At 31.6% G+C, this 25,163-nt stretch overlaps 1 protein-coding gene across 2 annotated transcripts in view; it reads right to left on the bottom strand.

Annotated features, from left to right (window-relative positions):
• The window catches only part of LOC121121729 (uncharacterized), a 79,766-nt gene that overhangs the window by 4,207 nt on the left and 50,396 nt on the right, over window positions 1-25,163 (bottom strand). The window contains exons 1-2 of one of the 2 annotated variants that reach the window (XM_040716700.2): window positions 15,932-15,991; window positions 15,229-15,646 (exon numbers count right to left, since the gene is read on the bottom strand). In XM_040716700.2, coding sequence (XP_040572634.1) covers window positions 15,229-15,435 — 207 coding nt within the window. In that variant the 5' untranslated portion in view covers window positions 15,436-15,646; window positions 15,932-15,991. Of the gene's footprint in view, window positions 1-15,228; window positions 15,647-15,931; window positions 15,992-25,163 lie in introns of those variants that run through there. The other variant, XM_071889925.1, reaches the window with a different exon arrangement.

Raw genomic sequence — 25,163 nt, 5'->3', positions numbered from 1 at the left:
TAATTGCTGATTTTTTAAATCTATTTTCAAAGTAATAAGAAAATACTTGTAATTCTCGTCAATTTTGTCATTTTAATGAATTAACACTCCCCCCTAGTACTAACTAGTGTTGTATCGGTCCTTATTTATTCAGTCCAGTCTTAGTACCGGTCTTTGCAATTTTTATAAGAATATACATGATTTATTAATGCAAATAAGATATATGAGAACATTGCACATATCTTGCAAGATATATACATTTTTTCATTATCATACAATATAAAATAAACGTATTATATTTTCAGTTAGTTATATAATTTATTATTATTTTTATATCAAAGGTCCATATCAATGACGTCACGAGGGATCGATTTTACATTCTTTATTGACATAGATGGCCTTAAATCCACGTAAATTCCCATCCAAAATCAAAAAAGTAATTTCTTGTTCACCTGTATTTGCTTCTTAAGAAATTGAACTATACTGCGGTCCTAAAAACGGATCGACACAGCCCTGTTCCTACCTATATATTATCAAATCTCAAGTTCTTTAGTATCAATAATGGTTTGGGGATTTTTTTTTAGATACCACAGGCCCTGCTTTTTTCCCGTAACCAATCCGACCCTCTAAAAAAATAATTAAATAGTAATTGATAAAGAAGCCAACATTTGGTTGTAAAATTGTAACATACACAAACCGACCCACGGTATAAAACTCATCTCACACATCACTAGAATCCATGTATCTCTGTTTACCAAAAAAAAAAAAAAAAAAGTAATCTGAATCATACCGCTTCAATATTACATATTATATTCCAAATACAGAACTTTGAAAACTATATAAAATTAAATGAAACTTGTGTTATAAAATAATCAAATCTGGGGTTTCTGTGTAATTTTTCGAAAGTGTAAAAAATTCAAGAAGTCCCCAGAAACTCTGGGATCTTGAGAGAAAACTCCTAATATGTTTTCAAATCTATATAATTGATGCAGTGTAAAGGAATGGATTTTTTTCATTATTATTTAGTTTTCTATAAATGTTTATCTTCTTGGCAATCAAAACAGTGCTTACGTCATGAGGTTCGAACTTTACAACTTCCATTATTGTATCCATAATTTCGACAATTGGCCTTCCAAAGCGTGGTGCATCTTTACGCAGAAAATTACTGAAAGGGAATCAACAAAATCAAAATACTGCGTGATTGGCTGGAATAGTATCAACACTATTTACAATTTCAGCCACCTAGCTTGCATTTCCACCTTCTTCGATGAAAACTGTAAAATGGGACGAATTTTCTCTTTGTTCTTATTTTTACTACAGCTGTTATTTATACATAACAGCTAAATTTCGAATGTAATACGTTCCTTCTTATTCATTATGTGCACTAATCGACAAATTTATTCATGAATAGAGAGTAAAACTAAGCATTAAAGCAAATGCGTTATACTTTATTATGTATACATTGATTGCTGATGTATGGAACAAACATAATCAATTCATTTTCTTGCTAAAAAATATATTCAAATAAGTAATTTTTTCCTTCTAGAGTTGTACCAATCCTAATTTAGAAGCAAGATACCACTCTGGTCTAGTTCCACATGAAAATTATAAAAATGTATCCTAGATTATGTGTACAAGTTGTTATGGACATTTGACCGATATAATGTGTCACGGTAAACATATCATCAACAAATAATGTTTATGGTGGACGACGGAACTGTTTAACGATTGCTTCTCTAGGTCTTCTTAAAGTTATAGAATATGTCAGGAAGACTTCGTTAAGCATTTTGAAAGAACTAAGCTACTTCAGGACTAAGAGAGCATCTGGAGAGTTGAAATACAATACCTGGGAACCTAAAATAGAATACCTAAAGCTACCTTACAGAGAAAAATAGAGAATAACAAAAGATAAAATTCCTTAGAATTGGCCACTTAGAATAATTTAATTTTTTTATATCTAATTTTCATACCATATTCCAACTTTTCTGCCCTTACCATAATCGAAATTCGAACAAAAGTTGAACAACAAACCGCCTTATTGTACAATATGCTCACACCTATAAGTTATAATTTGTACAAAATATTTCTACAGAATTAATTTGAAGTTAGTTTCGAAGAAATGGGAAGATAATATTTAGAACGCATCAAATGAATTTTTACTTGACCAATTATACCAATCAAAAAGTTACGCAAACTATTTTAATTGATTAAAAATTGATCATAAATGAACAGAACTGGACCTTTACCTACAAAAACAACATCACTATTTCCATTCCATTTATACATTCATTTCTCGTTATTCACACTTTAACTTATTACAGGCGATAATTATTTGGACAGTTAGACAAAATCTGGGTATATATTTAATCTATTTATGACTCAAAGAAGATAATTATTTTTATTACAAATATCAAAAGATCTCTAGAATTCTAACAGCAGCCGGTTAATTAATTAACCTATCGCTAGTATCAGTAGCATTAAGGTGTTATAAAACATATATGATTTGAAGACATACTTGTTAGATAACTATTGAAATAAATTTTGAAACATTATATTAACAAATTCAAAGAGGTGCATTTTTTACTTAGATGAACAAAGTTTCAGGAAAAAATATTATAATTACAAATATAATTTCTAAAATTTATCATAATTATATGTGAATATTGCACAACATTCCCTCTGGAACATTCAAATTTCGCCGTTCATTTACACATTGAACCTTTGCATAGGCTTAATGAAGGCTATTATAAATATTGGGGAGAAGGTCATTGTTGCCTCTCAAGCATTTGCGAGCTGCTCATCTCAAATATAGAGGAAGACCTGGTCAATATGAAAGATAAATTATTAACAAGGCAGATATAATTACTAGTAGCCTTCATCAGTCGATATGCCTGATCGGCAGACTCACTACAGAGCAATTACATCCATTCAATACAAACCAACACACTTTCTATTATCGAATTATACCACCATAAAAGCTGGCATTGCATCCAAGAGATAAACTCCTCCTACGCCATTGTTATATTTAGCAACGCTTTCACATTTTTTTTTAAATTTTATTCTACGTTCTTGCCTTATAAAATAAAATATCTTTGAAACTGTTTCTAAACTTTTCAGTAACCAGTAAGATATTTCCAATGACAAAAATGTATTCTTATAAATCAGTACCGTTACCATACTGCCAAGATGTTAATTTTTAACCACCTAATTTCAAAATAAAATAAAAATGTACAAATGAATGGAAATGATTAAAAAAATTTGAGCAATATCAAGGATCACAAAAACATTTCTAATTCAAATGTAATCTTTAGATTTTATACTTTAAGAGATATTCTCCTTTTCCTGGAAGGAATAATTTTGAATTGTAGATCATTTATACTTTTCTTATTTATATATAATAGTTAAGTAAATAACAGATAAACAGAAATTAATAAATAAATGTTGCATTGAGACTAACAAATTACTACTGACACTCAGTGGTAAATTAATTAACCTATTTCTTATAATGGGTTATAATAAGATCATACATAATATATCATAAAGTTTTTCCTTCATTACCACGAAACCCTTATTGCGAAATGATATTATAATGTGACATAAACATTTATTAAACATAGGAGTTGTGTCATAATTTTAAATAAATAAAGTAGTTTTTCTTCATGAATTAACATACAATATGAATGTTGGGATATACATATGTGAATGTATAACTCAATTACATTTTTTATTTATTTATTTGGCCTACTCTTATATAGGGTGACGCATAAGTCTTGGGACAACTTCAACAACCAAAAAAGTGCATAAATATTTATTTCTGGAAACATCTTTTTACAGCATTGCATGAAATTTCCGTCGAAATGAGTCCCAGTTCATTCCACATGCAAACCATTTGTGGCAACAACAGCTTGCAAACGCGTCGGAACAGCTTTACACGGTGTATAGATGGTCTCCTTCACAAGTTGTCCCTATTATTCAGTATAGGGGCCTTCAAGTCTTCAACGCTACGCAAGGAAGCCACACTAACCTCCCTCTCCAGAATGGACTATATTGAGAAGTTCATAACGCTGAGATCTGGAAAAGAAGGGGCCACATGTTCTTACTCAAAAAGTACTCGAAAGTAATTTGCCACCTCTCTTGCACAGCCTTTACAGTATGCGAAGGTGCTTCGTCCTGCTAGAAGCAGAAATACCCTTCCCAGGGCTGTTCCTGGAGACCAAGAAAGTACTTGAGGCTGTAATATGTCCAGATATATACGTAGATTGAACTTCACACTCTCGGGAATGAAGATCAATGGTGTCTTCATCTTGCAGGAGATGACACCCTCTCAGACCCTCGCCAAGGCCAGCTTTTGTGCCTGAAAATGTTGTACTTGTTCAGAGAAATGTCTTCGATCCTCCAGCCTATCATCCGGTCGTTGATGTTGATATGTAAAACAATTGAGGAGTTTCACAAGCACCTTCGCTGAAAAGCTGCCTCTCTTGTAGGTGATACGGCCTTATCCCTGGTCCTCCCTTACCGCCCAACACATGGTTTCTTAAGACACACCAGCCTCATGAGTCATCTTTCTCATGGTGCGCTTCTTTTTGGATAGATCTTCGACGTTCTTGTCTCGAGCAACCTGGGTGCCCTCATAGATCTCGAGAGACCACTCCTTGGCCTGTCATCGATCCTACTGATCTCTTTGTATTACTTGATCGTATAATGGACCGATGACTTGGACACATTGAGGTAATACAGCTCTTCCCTTCCAAATGAAGCAAAATGATGTCGCACTTCGGGCTCATGATGTCGTCGTTAAGAGGCTCAAGAACACGTTTTAGAAAAAAGTTTGTCGAACAACAAACAAAGATGGCGGTTGCATTAATCATATGCCGCAAACAGAATTAAAAAATATACCACGTCTAGTAGAAAAATAAAGTTGAATTTGTTGTTCCTTGTACATCTATATTAATAAAAAAAAAATTATTTGCATCCATGTATGAATCTTAGGACTTGGCAAATACTTGATCTGAGAAATAACAAAACAATCTAGTCATATTTAAAAAAAAGAAAAGAATAAGGATTATATTTATTGTAATGAAAATCGACTGTATTTTCTAGCTTGCCTGTAGTTTTGTTTTTTAGGTGTTGTGAACTTACCTTTTTATTTAAATACAATACTTAGAGTTGTACAAAAATATGACCTAAAGACGCGCAAACTTATTTTTTAGTGTTTTATATCACAAAACTGTTAATTTAATTATTTAACTCTTAAAGAAAGAACATTTAAGTAAAAAGTAATCATTAGTGCGTATGCTCATGAAAGAGAGCAAGTAACAATGTTGAGTACCTATTAATCTTTGTCCTTGTTGAACTCAGCACTACAATTGAAGATCGACATTAGAGTAATTCTTACGTACGTCTTTGCTATATAAGGATTAGAGTTATATTTATTTATTTTTTAGTGTTCCTTTAATTGGTTAGACGGAGTTGCACGGATTAAGTATGAGTCAACATTATAGTATTGAGTTATAATATATGTATTTTTTAAATTATTCAAAAAATGTAATCCTGCGGATGCCCCTGACTAAGGATTGAGAAACTACGAGGGAGTGCGTCCATGAAAAACAGAAAGTGATACTGAAGATTTGTTGGGGAGTTATATTACATAAAGCAAGGTCTGTCTGTTCGTCGACAACTAATAGTTCGGGCCAATGCCATGTACAATTTCTAGTAAATTAATATATTTATTGATTCAAATAAAGACAGTATGATATTTATCCATGTAAAAGCGTATCTTGAAACAGATTTTAATGTACACTTACTGAAAACATTTCTCAGTACTAATTTATTTATAATTCATTTTTATAATGCAATACAGATATTCTATTATTGATTACTCTATCAATATGTTATGTTTTAAAACTCTAGGTATGTATACTTTTATACACACTCACAAGGCTGTATTGGAGAGAAGAAAAAAACAGCCTCCATTTTAAAGTGAAAAATGTTTATTTGTGCAAATCAAATTTACATAATATAATGGAAATAATCTTAAGACAGCCACACCCCTAATTTGATAATAATTCCAAGTAATTTAAAAAAGTATATGTATGTATGTTGCAAAATACCGATTTACCGTGCGAAAAAAACTTGCAAGAGGTGTATACGGAAGTCTAGGAGTATTTTGGGGATCCCCATAGAAATGCAAGATTTTCATTACTTAAATGGGAGATATCCATTTGACATCATTTATACTTAATGTAGATAAATTCTTAATCTTTCATTTTACCCTTTGAAAGTTGCAACTTGTATAAGCAAATTGTACAAGTTACAACCACAAACTGAGATGAATAATTTAAAATGAGGCATTTACAGTAATTGGGATCTGAATAATGCAATATTTGAATATTTTATTATTTATATATATATAGGTGTGCACGTCTAAAACTGAACAATCCTTTAAATTTTACACCATGCAGATGTTTGTGATTTTATAGAGTTGAAACCGGTTTATAATTCGAGACAAGGGTCTTGACTAGTTATAAATAAAACTCCAGCAAAATCTAAATAGCAACAGTGAAACAACAGCCGATAATATGGAACGACGTCGAGTCGCAATTTTGGAACTTTTCGCGTGGAGAAAAACTCCCACTGAAATTGCCAAGGTTCTGAACTACAGCCGCACCACCGTTTATAGCGTGGTAGCAAAAGGGACTCCTGAGGCGACCACAAGATCTAAGTCAAGGCCTCGAAGGTCGGACGAAATGGTTTCTGCCGTGGAAAAGTCTTTCGAGGACAAGAGAGGCAAGGTCACCGTCAGCGGCCTCTCCAGGGAGTTCAACGTCAGCAGAAGGACCATGGACCGGCTAGTTAAGAAAGAGCTTAAGGTCTACAAGAGAACCCCTCTTCAAGCCCTCAAGCCATAAAATTAAAAGGAGTGTTCAGTTTTAGACGCACACACCTGTATATTAATGGTTTAATTTTTGACTATTTTAATAAAAAAAATATATAAATTGATCTAAATATAGACACTTTGATATTTAAACATGTTAACAGTGTATCTTTACAACCTATTTCGATTGACACTTAATGAAATAATTTCCTAATAATTATATTGCAATAGTATTCTGTGAACACTATAAAGTGCACATTCCTTCAGTTGCAACCAAGGGCGTCCACATGGGGTAGGGTGGAGGGGCTATAGCCCCCCTTTCCCAAATATGCAAAAAAATTAATTCATCAATTTTTTCTAAACGGCACTGAAATTATGAAAAACAATTCAAAAAGTAAATTTTTTTTTTATAACTAAGTATTTTTCAAATTTCTTTCCAAAAAATTTAATATTTGAAACTTTTTTCAAAAACATAATTTTTTCTGTATAGCTTTGTTTTTTTGATATTTTTTTTAAGAAAATATAATTTTTTACTAATAGCTAGGAATTTTTGTACTTTTTTCCAGAAATTTTAATATTTGAACTTTTTTCCAAAAAATATAATATTTGATTTTTTTTTCACAGAGATTTTGCGAATCCAAAAACTGATTCCCGTGGTCCTGGAAGAGCTTAATCAGGGCCCTACTGCTCTTCACTCGCTCATCTGGGCTGGGGTCAGAGAGAGCATGGGTTAACCACACGCTGAGGAATTTTTATTGAAGCGGAGATCATCAGTAAGAATTTTAAAAACCGCAGTGGGTGGTAGGGAAAGCTCCGTTAAGACCTCTCGAACACTCAATTGGGGTTTGCCCTTTAACAATTCTTTGACTTGGGCGATGTTGTTTGCTGTCCTTGCCTCCGGGGAACGTCCTGATGAGACACATATCTCGAGCTTAAAAGTACCATCCCGGATCTCACCAGCCAACCGAAAGATGGTTGCACGACTAAGGCAGGCATAAGGGTAAACGATACTGAGGTCGGTGTGGATCTCAGACACTATTTTGCCCAGTTTACAGCGTATCAAAAAGTACGATCGAAAATGGTGAGTCTCCATGTTCAGCGACGAATGGAAAAACATGTGCAAATGTGGTATGTAGGCATTAGCTATTTAGTCTCTAAATAACTGTGCAATGTTTTTCCAACTTAAAATTCCTGAGAAATTTATGTTGGTAGAATTTTGTAGCTAACCCTTTTCCTTTCCCTTCAAACGAACCTCTCTCAATCATTTCAGAATATTGAAAAGAATATTACATTATTATATGAGTTTTGAACATATGTACAAACTCATTTTCTTATTATTTATTTTGATTCATCTTCATTAATCTCTCTTCTTCCACCTTTTCTCAGATAGTTTTTCATATAGATATATATACATACATATGTATATTCATATACACAAATTGTAATATAATTTATACATCGAGATTTGAAAGTAATAACAACAAAAAAGGTTTTTTCAAAATATAAATTTGTGTTCTGTATATTTTATGAACATAAATAATTGTAACACATTCTCATGAGAAAAAATCACTCATTGCCTGACTTCTGTAAATCTTGAAATATATTATGTGGTCACATACCACTAAATATATTTCAAGATTTGGAGGTGGGCTGGAAGGGCTAGAGCGCCCCCCAAACTGTAGAATTCTTACTTTTTACTAGAAATGATCTAAGGGAGCAAAATATTTGATATATTTTTTCCCAAATATAGTTAATTTTTTCTTGTATGTTTATAGATTTTTGACATTTTGATCTCAAAAATATAATGTTTGAAATTTAATTTTTCAATTTTTTTCTAAAAAAATTAATTTTTTCAAAAAAAAAAGTAATTTTCTGTGAATGGCTTTATTTTTTTTAATTCTTTTTCTCAAAAAATTAATGTTCGAAATTATTTTACAAAAATTTAATTTTTGAAAAAAAAAAATTCAAAAAAGTTTATAATGAATCAAGGTATGAGAATTTTGAGATACAAAATAAATTATAAAACTTATCAAATTAAACAATACTTTTTAAATTTAGTTTGATCTTTTGATACAACCAACAGCTATTTCTTATTAACATTATATGTGCAACAGTAACACTCTTCATCAGTCTAATGTGATGTTGTCTATAGTTATATTATTCCCAATTTCTTCAGTCTACCCTGAGAACAAAGCTTAAACATAGGTCCTTTATTACCTCTGCCAATAAAGTTGAACAAATTCAATTTGTTTTTAAGGTAGGAGATACAAAAACTTTGAGAAAATCGACAAACATTTTTTCAGATAAAGATATCCTCTTAATTTGGGATTTGATAAAGATGCTTTTACCGTAAATTTCAAAAACAATTATGAATCATAATTCATGATTTCCACAATTAAAAAAAAAAAAAATTCCAAAAATTTACTGGGTGGAATTCCATTCGCTGTACTGACTGGTGGCAAATGGGTCTGGACTGCAATTGTAGATAAGGTCCCACACAAGTCTAGTTATTTGGGAACTAAAGTGGTTGCTTGGATATCCAAAGAATGTTCCAGCTGGATATATATGACGCCATATGTACGTCACGTCGATAGTTTGATGTATTTTGCAACTTTTCCTCCAAAAAGAAACAGAAAAAAAAAGACTCAAAATCAGTTGGTAGTTAGTCAATAACTCTTTCAAACTATGCAATAAATATTCAAAAAATTGAAAATAATTGTTCACAACTGAACAAGAGCTCATTCCCATTCAACCAATCATAAAAGTACATAACAGGGATTAGGGGAAAAGAAGAAGAAAAATTGACAGCTGACAAGAAATACAGTGTAGATTTGTGTGTAAGTTAGGTAATTTATGTTCAATCATCTTTACATGTATAACTCAGCTGTTGATTCATTATTGATGTTAAAAACATACATTAAACAAGAATGGGTAAGGCGCGAACCTCCGCTTGAAATAATTTCCCCCTAAAAATTAAGAATGCATTTCTTCTGCATGCTATTAGTCAAAAATTTCCTATGTTGTACATTTGAGTTTTACCAAAATGGACCCGTAACTATTTTCGATAATCCTGCATTCAAACCGAGGCAAAAACATAACCTCCGTTCAACTTCGTTGGTGGAGGTAATTAAAACTTATAAGGTAATTCATGTACAATATTGTAAATAGTATAATTATTTTATATGAAATAGCAGACATATTAGAGGGGTGGACCAATACAATAGGACTACTTATAGAATCTAACAATAAAAGAAAAAAATAATTAAAATGGACCTTGAATTTAGAAATTAATTACAATTTCTACATATGCTTTATTGTTTGGTACCATCATAAATATGTGTGTATGAATACTCTGAAGGTACTTTTAATAGAATGTGTAAATAATTGTAATTCCTTAATGATAAATCTTGGATACAACTCAAGGCCCAAGGATGTCATCATTCATGATGGGAATTTTTTTTTCATTCCTTAAATAAAAGGATTTTTTTTTCAAACGCAATTTTCTCTCTATCCAGTTATCAAATTAAAAAAATAAAACTAGATTCTGAAAGCTGGATGGATTCTGACTTATTTTATTCAAAAAAATATCCTCCAGCTTCAAATACATTCTCAATACGGGGCTGAAAGTGTGAGCAGCCCTTCACCACGTGGTCCCTTGGCATATTCTGTAATTGCTTCTTGATCCAGCCTGATAAGTTTGTCTTTGATGTTGCAGAAGATTCTGTTGGTCTGTTGTTCGGTTGCAGCCCTCACAAAAAAATCCATCAGATTCAGATCAAGCGAGTTTGGAGGCCAAAAGTCCAACAAGATGAAGACGTCAAAACTGTCTAGAAGACATTTGAGACTCAAACCAAATTTCTGTTGCCTCGAAATCACCTTTAGTGGCATCAAATTCATTCCTAACCTTGCAAACAAACGTCTCACTGAATCCCAGAGCAATTGTTTTGGTGTCGATCACGTTGCGGCTTCCAAGGAGAGCTGCATACTTTTTTCTATGTGTTTGGGACAACGAATGGGTCAATTAATTCAATTTGTTTCAAACCGGTACAAGTTTGAGCAACCTATCTAACAAAAGAAAAATCAGCTTCCAAAGAGCCTGTGTTTAGCCCAGAGAGAGCGACAAAGTAGCGGTATAGATAGCTTGCGCACCCTGTAAAATATAAAAGTTATAAATTGATTTGTATTTTATCATTGGAAATAAGTGTTTGATTTCCATGCAAAACATGACTCAATTTTTGGCAAAGAAACCGTTGTCAACAAATACAAAGGTCAGACGTTTCATAGTTGGTCACTAGGTTGCTACGCACATCAAGAGGGATTTTGGTACACCCTACAGATCATCTTTAATGTTTCCCGGCTGTTACTTTGCAACTCTTAGCTTCCTCTTCCTTCATAGATTTTCTATGGGATTGAGGTCCTGTGCCTGGTTGGGTCACTCCATGACCTTAATCTGCTTATTCTTGAACACTCCTCGTTTTTCATGGCATTAACTTACTGGAAGACCTATTTTCAGTCCCCCGCTCTGATGCAGGGAGGATGCTGTCAAGATTTCCCAGAGGATGGACATGGTTTATCCTCCCTTCTATACAGTTAAGTTGTACTTTCCCATTAGAAGAGAAACACCCCTAAAACATAATGTTTCTACCCCATGTATGACGTTGAGGATGGTGTTCTTGGGATTATAAACAGCATTCTTTTTTCTCCAAACACTTACATAATATTAAAGTTAAAAGTACAGTTAAAATAAACCTACCACTAAAATTATAGACTACTCTTCTCTTTGTCAGTTTGTAAATTTATAAAATCGACAGTGAATCAAATACTTATTTTCTCCACTGCAAATGTATAATCAGAGGATTCAGCAATATAAAAACCCTTAAGTGAGGATTTTGTATCTGTTATAATAATCGTTATAATCGGGCTGGGATTTTGAGGAGGATTGAACGACTGAACGGAAAAAATTGAACGATTAACGTAAAAAACCTTTGAACGGTGTTTACAATTTGTTGTACCTTTTTTTATTATTATTATAATTTCTCCAAGGACAGCCTTTTCCCTAGGACGTGGGTGAGGAACCATAGTAGCCATTGCCTTACCAAACTTTTGCAAAAAAAATTATGGTTATCATAATACAAAAAATTTAATGTCATAATGTTCGAAAAGAAAAAAAACTCATTTTCAAAATTCATTCAAATTTCGTCTCTTCTGTAAATGAAAATAAAATTCCCTTCTAAAAAAATTCTTTGTCAAATTTGGGATTTATATTTATAAAACAAAACGCTTTTCAGACAAAATTGTACAACTTCCCAGAACCTCCCCCAAAAAAAAAAAAAAAAAAAAAATAGTACGGTGGACGCCCCTAATAACGTCACCATTATATAATTAGGCCGCCCACTTGAAAATACTTTCCGACACCGGTTTCTTAGTACCAATGCTAAAACCAAATGGTGAAACTACGCCTACATGATCAATTTTTACCCAAATTTAATTGGCTAGAGTCAAGGTTGTGCCTGGTTCAGGTTCAGCAGCTCCATCGGTACCGGTTCTTTCATTTCAACAGCTTAGGTATCGGCTCATCTTGATCAGTCTAAGTTCCAGACTTCGGTCTCTGTTCTTTTTTATACAGACTTAGTTTGGTAAAAGGCACTTAAAACAAAGGCGTCGCAAGACAATTTGGCCCCAGGAAATGATATTAGATACAAACAGGGCTGCATCTACCTTATACGCAGAGTGCGTAGTGCTCCAAGTTCCAACAGGTGGTCCCAAAACTCGGGTTGCTTAAGACAATGATTTTCAATGTGGGCCATCAAGGGAAGCTAGGGGGAGGGGCGGGCGCAGGAAGATGTAGAATTGAGGATTGCTTTCAGTCTACACATACATAGTACATCGTATAAAGGTGACCTCATCTAAAAATGTATTAGTGTAGGGGACCTTGGCATAGTAAAGTTTGGAAAACCCTGGCTTAAGAAATATTATAGTTATCATATTATTGGGCACCGACAAGCTTAGTAGCGGGCCTAGGTCCATAATCTACCCCCCACCTTCCCTCTTTTATTTACACTATCTAGTGCCTAAAACCAAATTTCCAGCTCCATAAATGCCCTTAGCTATTTGGAACTTAATAAATTAAATTAAATTTTTGAAACGAAACGAGGATTCAATGGCATTCATATGAAACAACATATTGTACACAACTTTCTTCACTTACGGTATGCACACTATATATTATTAATAGTTAGTAACAACGAATGAATAAAAAGCCTCAACTTAATTTATACCGGATGAAGATCTAAATAAAATGTTAATCATGGTAACAAGTTTTGTTTGCGAACATATTGATAAAAATATAACTCATTCATAACTTGAGAGAAATGTTGTTCAAACTTAAATCAGTCTTTGAATTTGTCAAAACTTGCAAAATCTTCTTTGTCTTCTATAAATAAAATGCATTGAACTGAGTCATCAAAAATATGTCGACTCTAAATATTATCATATGTTACGTATCGTAGGAAGAAGATATGTTTCATTTAATTAAGTTTTAATTTGTTTGTATTTAATGACGAATTAAATTCGTGCTGCTAAGAGAATGACAAAATATACTAAGACTCATTACAGACCTGAAACAAGAGAGTCATTCCTCATTGTTCTTAATTATGGATGAAAAGATCTATGAGAATGGAGTGTCATGGAGAGTAAACATCCATGAGAATAATCTCTTATCGACCCATGAGTATATAGAATATAAATTGCCACAAATAGCTTATTTCCTGTTTGTATCATTAGAATTAAACATAGATACATAAAGTCATGGAGATTCAAACCAAAAATGAACCAATTATTACAGATTAAGTGACTTTAATAAAGGTGTACCACAGAACGACCCTGTCAATCCATGGAAAACATCAATCATATTCATAGTATCCTAATTGATTCTTAACAAAACCTTGCATGTAAAATATAATTTCCTACTAAATGTTGTCACAATCTTTATTTACTTTGTGTGAAGTGATCACGGTGTTATTTCTCTAACACGAAAATAAACAGAGTACTTGGTTCTCAACTATCGATTTTTCTACTTCTTAGGACCTAATCAATGTTCTGAACGTTGATTGAATGAATAAGAATAAGTTGCTCCTAAGGAACTGTGAAACAATTTCCGAAAATGATTGAATAACAATTCCATAGTTTGGAAAAATTACATAACTATCAACTGATTTTGGGCCTCTTCTCCCCAGTTTCTTTTCTAAAGAAAGGTTGTTGAGTAATACAATTTATTCTTAGGTTCCCCTTCAAGCTGACTAGTGTCAAAGATTAACAAATTGACTTGTACTGGACTTGAGTATGTTTTTTATGTAATGGGATTTTGGGTCCTATTTTTAGATCCCTGTAGTTTCGGTTTCAGGCTAAACCGATAAGAATAATACTTTAATTATTATTCCTTGTCTTTTGTATTGTTAGATTACCTTTTCAAATTGATCCGATCAACAAATCGACTAGGACTATACTTAAGAAGGGTGTCTTTTATAACTCACGACTCAATACGGTTTTTTTTTCGTTTTTTGTAAATAATTTGATCACCAATTTTTTCTTTGGATCCAAATTAATCAAGTATTTAGGATCAAAACTGCAGTTTTGGTCTTTTTACGGTTAATCTCAATTATACAAAAACTGAAACAGAATTTAGGGTTCTGCTATAAACTACCCAAGATAGCTACTCACTATTGATTTTTTATTTGTACTATATAAATCTACATAACAGAAATCTTGAATTGTCATCATCCTCTATAGAATTCACAAAGGAACTACACACATGTTACCTTCATACATAGAAACATTGATCATATGAAATAGTGATCTAAAATTATTTATGTGAATACATAAGGCGCTAAATAACAACTGTTGATAAGTAACCAGACTATTATTTATTCATATATATATTTTTTTTTTAAACTCTCGATATTTCATGTTAGATACTAAAGTTTATATAGGATTTAAAAGAAATGTCCAAATGATTAATGACATTAGCTACCTTTGGATTGGTTGGAATATTATTATTCACATTTTTGTACCTTCTTCCAAAATGCAATAAAATAAATAGGGTCTAATTAACTAATTATGGAAGATGTGTCAGGATCGACATATTATGTATAATTAATTATCGACAAGATTATGTAAATGTACAAATTATAGTTTATCTACCGAAAAGTATAACTTTTCTTAAATGATTTAAGCAACACTATTGAATAATTTCTTTGTACAGTCATTCAAAACATTAAAAAACAACACATGAGTCATTCATTGTACATGATCCGTCATGATACACAACTGAGTGTCAAAAAAAAGTACTTTATAAATAAAAAATGAGGCCTCCTTACATGACGCTGTTGCTCCGAATGAATGCAGATTTGTTGATGAGGACAGTGGGAGTCCCTGATACAGGATGAAGAAACTAGAGGGATCAGTCGGTGTGTCACAACTAGGATTAGAACTAATTGCAATAAAGTCTTCCTAGTGATGAAACCCTCGAAACTTCGGCAACTACTTCTCTTTCTCTTTTCCTCTTCCTCCTCTTGCTCCGTCATGGTGGCACAGGGTATGTGCTTGCGTGTGTGTGTGTGTGTGAGTCTACCACCTCTCTTTCCCCCCTCCGTTCAGCGTACGCGAAATCGCTTTCTTTCCGTCGTAGATTTGTAGAGCTGTACGTTGTAGGGTAGTACTTGTATGTACTTACTTCAATGACTTAAATAGTAGGGGTGAGAGGGAATCAAGGTGTTCATTCGATCGTATTCCTCACTGTCCAAAGAAGAAGAAAATAAAAGATTAGCACATAAAAATATATATTATAAATAATGTAATGTTATTGTATCTTTAAATGAATAGAAAGAAATAGACTTGACTCTATTCAGCCCCTCATTCCATTCATTTTTAAGCTCTTTTTATCGTTTCATTATATACTCTGCACAAACGTATAGTCTATCAAATAACACAATTAAATATTAAATATCATTGATGAAAGAAAGAAAAAAACAATGGCGTCCATGACTGACTTGGAGGCTTATACTCTTCAATAGAACTTACGTCATCTTAAGAATGAGATTCTTTTAAACTACATATCGCCTTACACGTTTTTTCACAAGTGACAAAGTCCTTTCCCTAGTAAGGAATTTCCCTCTCAACTTATCTATGCCTTTTATACGTTGCATTATTGAAGCATAAACACGTTACTTCGCTAACACAAAAATGAACAGGTTATTTTATTGTGAGCTGTTCACGTTTCTGCTTCTTTTCACCCTATCCAGAGGCTCTGGAGGGGCTTTAAACATTTAAAATTTTATTTAATTTTTCAAATTTCTTTCCCCCAAATTAAAAATATGAAATTCAATTAAATTTTTTCTACGGAAAATGTAATATATGATTTTTTTCAAAAAATGTTATATTTAAAATATAATTTTTCAATTTTTTTGTGAAAAGCTGTGAATTTTGGAGAAAAAAAATTATATTTAATATTTTATTTTTTAAATACATTTTTGGCTAAAGAGCTAGGGATTTTTGAAATTTTTTGAGAAAAACTGTTTTTTTTTTAATTTTTTTGAGAAAAACTATAGTTTTGTGATTTTTTTTTGCAAAAAATTTAATACTTAATATTAAGTTTTTGAAATTTTTGAGAAAAACTGTTTTTTTAAGTTTTTGAGAAAAACTACAGTTTTGTGATTTTTTTTTGCAAAAAATTTAATATTTAATATTAAGTTTTTGAAATTTTTTTCAAAAAAGTTACATTTTTCATTTTTTTTTTTTCCAAAAAAATCCAAAGACCAGAATAGCAATGATTTTTTTTTTTTTTTTGAAAAAAGACATATCTGAGGCAATTATTGATTGTGTATTAGGGTAATGCCTGTATACAAACCTGTGCAATGTTTTCCTACAACCATGGAAGGGGATTATGCATTGACCAAAGAAACCCGTCCTGAAACATCTTAAATAATCAAAGAATTAACCTTCTTCTTCATATCTTATTTAAATATAATTGGCCAATTATTACTTTGAACATAATAATTGGTTAATAACTGAGTTTTTATTACTCTTCTTGCCAATGTCACACACGAAATATTATTTATTCAAAGGCTCTCCCTTTCATTCATAAGTTGTAAGTTATTTTTATAGTGTTATTTATCCTATTTAAATAAATATCTCTACATATATTATTGAGAGCCTTGCATTGATAGTAGGCCTACGATACTAATAAGAAATAATTCCCACAGATCTCGATGCTATTAAAAGAAGTGATAATACATAGTTGTTACTATCAAAATTTCACTTATGTATTGAAATCGAACAAATTTGTACACAAGTATTACCCAAATCAATAAATACTGAATTAACCCCACAGATCAGCATTATCATATCAGGATACATATTACATTTACTTAAATCAAATTAAAGTCAAATGATTTCGAAAAAACTCAATAATATATTTTAAAAGCCTTATTATCTATATTTAGTAAAAAAAGAAAAAAGCTGTCTATATGTCTGAATATATGGGAAATGGTCACCGAGTGCAAGGTATAAAGTGCACCATGATGTATATCATAAACATATTTTGATCTAAGAAATTACCATGTAGTCGAATTGAAGAAATATTGCAGACACACTTATTAAACCAGTTTGATTTTCAACTTCTTTCGAATTTTGATTACAGGTAGTGAGGAAAAGTTTTCATATTGTATGACAATTGCCAATGCAAAATTGTATTATCCTATTTGCTCATCTTTAGGGGGCACATTTCGATCAAATTATGAACAAAGGCGAAAACTCTTTACTTATTGAATATAGATACTAAAAATACATTTTTAGTCATTTTGCAAAAAATAATTTTGTTAGTCATTGTTCTACCCCATAAAAACTATAACAAGTTCTTTTTTCTAAAATTGTCCTATGGAACAAAAAAAAAAGAGAAAGAAGTTCAGATAATTTGATGATCTGCGTAGAGGGCGCATCCTTATTTTTACATTTTCAGAAATGAAGAATCATTTTTTCGTGTAATTCACTCTATTTGATTAATAGGGTAGCTTTAGAAAAACACTTTATTTGTACTTTTTATAGGTTAGAATAATGTCCATGATAATTAAAGATGATATCGTAGGGTAATTAAATTTTGCATTGGTTAATCTCTAACCATATGACAACTTTTCTGCACTATCCGTAATCGAAATTCGAAAAAAAGTTGTAAATCAAACCGGTCTAATGGGTATATAGCATTCAACATGTATATAGGGTGGTCCCTGATGTACATAATATAAATATTTTTGATATAAGAAATAATAATGTTTCTATTAACTTTGGTCGTACTAATGAAATATTGTAGCCTTGCACATGTATACAATGAACACTATTTCCGTTTGTTTTTGTTATTGGTCCCTTATCTATATCATAAATCATAATTCATGTGCGTATATGTTAAGATTTGAATAAAATATAAACGCTGATATGTTAGAACGTTTGTTCTTATTAGTGAAAGCTCTACAGACTGAAGTACTCATAAGTAATTCCACCAATTTTATTTTTTCTCAAACTTTTAATAATATTCTTTCATTCTTGAGGCGAAAATACATATGAATTAATATGATAATCCGTAGCCTACCTGTTTCACGGATGCATTGAGGGAGGGGGGCACAAAATGCGGATGGTCAAATAATTTAAAAATTCAAATAAATAATGTTATTCATAATTTATATTTGTCTATTTGAATCGAATGTAAAAGTACCTAATTTATTCCAGAACAAAAATCAAAAAACCAAAGAACAGAAAAAATATTTTAGGGTTTGATAAAAAAAAAAGAAGGTTATATTCGTCAGAATTATTCCTTAACAGGTACTGTTACTGCCGTAGTTACGCATTCCTTAAAGACAGCCCAACAAATTGGAAAGATACCAAATAATCTGTAACAGTAAACAATGAACAGATTGCTACGTAAGAATCCTCTCAGTGTGTAGCTAAACCAAATTAATGATTAATAATTTTTTGTTGATCTATTATTTTATATCACAAATAAAAAGTTTATTATAATAACCTTAGTAAATTAAACCTTGTTCAACAACATATCAATAAACTAACCTACTCCTAACTTGCCTAAAGTAAAGATCGCTTAATACATGCACCAACTACATAACCACTTTAAAATTCCTTTACCTCCAAATAAATTAGTATCCTGTGTAATATCCAATGCTTAAATAGAATGTTCATAAGTGTTTATTGGAACTGCAGCAATCCAAGACGAATTAACTGGTTAATGAAATTTTTTCTTCATGTTACTACCTGAAAAATAAATGAATAGATTGAATTCTCATAAGTATTCATCCAAGACCAATTAACTGGCTAATCCAATCTTCCCTTCACTTTGTAATAGTAGATAAAGCAAGAAGAAAACAAAAACTGTAGCTAGGCAGCAAAAACGGAGGAGGAAGATAGATACGTTTCTTTTTGTATTTTATAAGCTAATACAGTTTGTGTGGGTCCTTTATGAGTGCCCACACGGTTGGACATAGGGGGTTGAAACTATGCCTCTTTTGAACTTGGTCAGGCTAAAACAGGGGTGCTGGTTTTTGGGTGAGGGTAGGATTATTCTAGACCCGAAGTACAAAATTGTTTTTTGGAGCTCAATTTTCCATTTCTTAAAGAAAGGTCCCAAAAAGTTTCATTATAGATATAAAAATTATAACTCTTCAAGTTTCAATTTCCAGAACATTTTATTACATAATTTTTGCTATATTTGTAAAAAGGAATTAGTTATCGAAGTTTATTTTTTTTGACGATATTATTTTCAATAACTTTTGTGGTTTTGCAAGTACGAAAAAATCTTAGTAGTTTTTGTTCTTTTTAATAATGACACTAAATGCTATTACCTCATTGTTTTTGCAAAATTAGTGAAAAACCGATCTTTGCCATTTTCTTTGCGAATCTTGATTTGACAATTTTTTCGAAAAAATAATAGGTCGACTTTTCATCTACAAGAATTGTCTTATGCATGTATGTGGGTATGTTATTTGAAGTGAAATACACAAAATAATTTTAAAATGAATAATAATACATATATATATATTATACATGCGCTATATTATAAATTTATTTTTTACCGCACCAATGGAGTCTAAACATTAAGAAGAAATTACATTGGCCATTGTCAATGACATTTTCCACTCCCTCCTTGCCACAAGTGACGTCGGGTAACCTTTTCCTAGTATACAATATTGATTAAGGATTAAGTAGTTATCTGTAAGTGTTCTCGTGAAAAACGGAGTGAACTACTCGGGATATCTTCAATATTATTAGACCAAAAATTGTATTTTTAGACGACGCCCCAATTACTGCGGGCAACGCTAGAAACATACTACTGCTAGCTTATATTGAATAAAGGAGTGTGAAGTTTTCTCCCGGTGAGTATTACCCAGGGCAAATTTTCCAAAGGCAAGCTTTCCTAGATTTTAGAAATAGGGTATTGAAAATCGTGCTTTCGACGTGAATACAATTAAAAACCCTATTTTTTTATTTACTCATTACGTCAAAATGTGTAGGTACTAAAGCTTCTCTCTATGGATTACTTTTCTGGGAGTTCCTGGTTTTTACACCTAAAGAAAAGCCACAATTTAATTATAGCTATTTTTTGTTACAAGTCGAATCGGGCTATGGAATGAAACAAAGTGGGACCCACTGGCACTAAATAACCAACCCAGGCATAGTTAGAGAGACTTATTCAACGAAAAACATAAGAGTTAAGAAGATATAGATAGAAATTGTTGAAAATTTATTGGTTCTGCTTAAAATAAATAATGAAATATTTAAATATCCCAGTATTTATTATATATTTACGGGATTCCGTTATTCCCCATAATCCTAAAATATAAACCAATATTGATCTTAATCAGGCTCAAATTCAATTTCTTGGGGAAATGATGAATCCAAATAGGTACTCTGTGTACCTATATAAAATGGACATAATGGGCCGTGACTATGATAATTATTCTTTTTTGATGGGGAAGATTTGGGATAACTTTTTGACAAAGTTTTTAAAACTTTTGAGATGATTAAGTTTTAATGTTATATATTTCATTATACAAGGTGCGACTTGTATAATGAAATTGTACAAGTTGCAAGCCAAAAATCAGATTAATACATTTAATTGAAAGATTTACATTACTTGGTATAAAGATCATGAAATAATTGAATATTCCAATGATGATGGATTTATTAGTAGTGTATTTTTTGGTTTTTTAAAATAAAAATAACTTACACTGCTTCTTGATGAAAAAAAAAAAAAAATGCCGTTCAAGGTAAGCAATGGCTTAAAAAGTGTATTGGAGACTCCATGTATAAAGCGAATAAAAAACAATTTTGAACGAAAATAATTACGTTTTTCTTTGTTAATCCCGTGACTAAAAACTATGAAGTTAGCATAGAACAGATCTGGGTAGGTTCAGATCTTTAAACATAAATGTTAAAATAAATTTTGAGTGCCCGAACTTTGGAATCCAATTTTCCCAATTTTGAAAAAAAAAAAAAATTAGTTATATATCAGTGGTTCGTATCCTGGGTTCGATCAAACCCTAGGAGTTCGATGATACATTCTCAGAGGTTCGGCAAGACCCCTACATCCAGTGACGTGACTGTCGAAAAAGGGGCAACCTGCTTTCAGTGCAAATATGCTGCAACAGCGTTGCATCGCTCAAATGGGGGGGAGGGATACCAACATGAAAAAAAAGTAGAGGTGGACCCACTTTGAGATTCAAAAAAGTTTATTCTCCTTTGTTTTACAAAATAAATACAACCCATTCGTTTTCTTTGTTAAATTATGCTCCAATTTTCACACCATTGGCTGCAAGTAATCAGGTCATATTGATAGGCTTTGATATCTGTGCAGCAGGGAATTTGGTGAGCTCAGTAGTCAACTTGTGCCTGTAGTGTTTGTTCGTCATTTGTTATTTACTTTTAATCTTTCAAACTCTTCTTACTAACTATATCGATCAAAAAAAGAATTTCGTTTGACGAATACGCACAATATGGATTCACGTATATAAAGGAACGTGATGAGAATCAGCGTCCTCAATTTGCACTGTCAAGTTGAGAATTCTAGTCTAGCATGGGCAAAATTGAAGGAACTCTTCCTAAAGATATATGGAGATGGGATATATAAGAACACACCACTTGCTGAATTCAAGATGAAGAGAGCCAGATTTTATGAAAAGGCTACTCTGTCTGTTCTTGGCGTTGTACCCATCCACAAACCAAACCTCATTTTCTTTCAAAATTTTTTTTTATTCGCTTTATGGAGTGGAGTCTCCATAACCCTCAATAATATTCATTAAGTTATGCATTTGTGTCAAATGCATGCATTGCTGGTTTGTTCTTTATAATTTTTGGGAAGCAACTTATGTATGATACATTTTCTGCACTAATTAAATATATACCTATGATCTGAAGAAGTCATATTTCCTTTTTACAATCACGAAGGGGTTAGGTGAATGTACTGATAAAGCTTGTAGGGTTAAGTACCTCCACTAAAGGTTAAGACCCACAGTCCTATATAGGTAATTTTTTTTCTTCGAAGTGGGATTAGGTATTAAGCAACGCTATAACCTTTTTAAGATCCATAAAATCCATTGAATCTTATTTGAAATCCGTAAAATTTCGAGTACCCGAAGCCTGTTCCGATCATGAATCTCGAATAATACAAAATTCCTAAAGTGTATCCAAATACTCCAGATCCGGATTCAAGACAAAATAAAATAAAATAGGGGAGGAGCTATCTTTATTAAGCAATAATATAACTTTTTAAGATCTGGAAAATCCCTGAGATCGTTTTTAAGATCCATAAGGTTCGAGACCTCTAAAACAGGGTTCCGGTCTCAGACCTTTTCTGATAATACAAGTTTACTTATACTGTATCTAGATTCTTCAGATCCAGGTCCAAGATCCGCCCTATTTCTACTCTGTAGGTCACAAAATAAGATGTTTTGGATTATAAAGTTCAATTTCACCTTTCTCGGTGAAAAAAGAATCAAAGGGCGAAAAAAAATTGATATTTTGTGGACCAGTGTTATCAAAGGACAAGTCAAAAGTTGGAAAAGTAATATGTAATTTGGCAAAGTCTAAAGTATATTAAAATACAATATTATTACGTTTATAATATTATTTAAAAAAGCGAACCAAAGTATTAAGATAAAAGATAGTTTCAAAAAGAATTAAGTTGAGTTAATAGAACCATTGAAAAAAATCATATTTTGATTGTGTCTCATTGACACAGGATAATCAAAGAGTACACCTTGAGATGAGATGGTGTACAATATTATGAATAGATATTGAGCAAACAATACAAGATGAAAGGGCATTCATTCATTGTTAGTTCCTAATTAATTTACAAAGGCATTGTATACATTTAATCATTATTATTTAAGCATCTGATTATTTTGTAGAAATCAAAATAATAATTTTCTAATGAGTTGCACGTAGGACATAATTAGAACAGTAAAAAATATGTCTTAAAAGGTGGAACTGGTAATTTCTAGCTCGCAATCAGAAAGGTGTTTTTTTTTTGTTTGTCTTTCCCGAAACTATATTAATTATTATTTCATTCTTAATCCTAGAAGTGCATGTGTACATGTATTGGGATTAAAATTGTGTGTATTTTGTGCATGTTTAAAAAAAATGAAAATCAAGAGGGTATTCCTGACAATTTGAAGAATGTTTTTAAGAGGAGCAGGTAGCAGTCATGACATTTTATTAGATCAGCTACAATCACCTCCAACAAGAGAGAGAGGAGGAATGAAATAAACATCAGGGACAACTGCAAGGCTGGACTGGAGGCACTGTAATCAACCCCCCCACCCAAAATATTTTCAAAAGATTTGACATTTGAATTTTTATTTCAAAAAACTTAATATTTGAAATATAATTTAATAATAATTTTTTTTGCAAAAAAATTAATTTTCTGTAAATAACTATGGATTTTTGAAATTTTTTGGGAATAGCAAGCGATTTTTGAATTTTCTTGTGAATAACTGTGGATTGTTTTTTTTCGATTATGTTTATTATCTGAAATTTTTTCCCAAAATTATTTATTATCTGAAATTTTTCTTCAAAAAATTTAAAATCTGATATTTAATTTTTGAAATATTTTTCCAAAAATTTCAATCTTTTGTAAATAACTGTAGATCGTTGAATTTTTTTTCAAAAAAAAATTAATTTTTGTAAATAGTTCTGGATTTTTTCTTTTTCTTTAAAAAAAAAAACTACTCCGATGTCAAACTTCAATTCTACTCTGAGTCCATCAATGACTTACAATTATAACTTCACAGCAAATCCTTAAGGAGATTCTCCGTCTTTTATGAACACACACAAATTTTCTATCAGGATAGGAAATTCACTACTCATGAATTAAATAATAATGACAACAGCTCAAGATAAGAACATTTACTCTTCAGTTTGCCAACTCTTATAAAAGGTGAGCTAAAAAATGCACACAATTTTCATCACTACTCATTACAAAAAGTAACAATAAGGGGTTTTCTCGGAAGTAGTAAACATAGCATTTAAAAAATATGAAACTTGAAGTTCGCGCTCTTTTTGAAATTTATTCAAGCTGTCATCATTATTATTTTATTCTTGAAGAGAGAACAATAAGTATAAAATAATTACTATTGCTTGAAAGACGAAAAGTAATTCTGAGGATTTGTTGTAGAGATTTTAGTGAAAGTACTTGTTGGACTCATGGAAGTATGAGAGGGTCGATATTGCTGTAATTCCTACCTATATCATTGATATATACGGAGTGGGTTTATTTTATTTCTTTCAATTATCACATAACAGCTTGCAGCTAATTTAATATAACATTATGACAGTTAAGCTGCTCTCCTCCCAAATGTTCTTCAAATTTTCAAGATGACCACGTTATTATTATTTTTTTTTTTTTTGACAAACCAACATTTCATATTACTTTAAATCTCTCATTATAAGTGTAAGTCTTTGGTCATCTCGGAGTAGAATTGAGGATCGACATTGAAGTAATTCCAGCCTTAATGTACTTTCTATATACAGAGTGGGATTTGTTTTTGTTTCATTCTTTTCACAGCTGCTTGAAATGATCTGATAAAACGGGCGTCTGCAGCGGGTCAGCTAGAGGGGTTGCTTTTTACTAGACAAATTTGAAAATATAATTTAACATTTCAATTTTTTTTTTTAATTTAACTTTCTGTGAATATCTATAGATTTTGAAATTTTTTTTTTGAAAAAATTTTTTTCAAAAAATTTCACTTTTTATCAA

Source organism: Lepeophtheirus salmonis, chromosome 7 (genome assembly GCF_016086655.4).
Source record: "Lepeophtheirus salmonis chromosome 7, UVic_Lsal_1.4, whole genome shotgun sequence".
Lineage (NCBI taxonomy): Eukaryota > Metazoa > Arthropoda > Copepoda > Siphonostomatoida > Caligidae > Lepeophtheirus > Lepeophtheirus salmonis.
The sequence above is the reverse complement of the archived record's forward strand: the minus strand, read 5'-3'. Positions and strand labels throughout refer to the sequence as shown.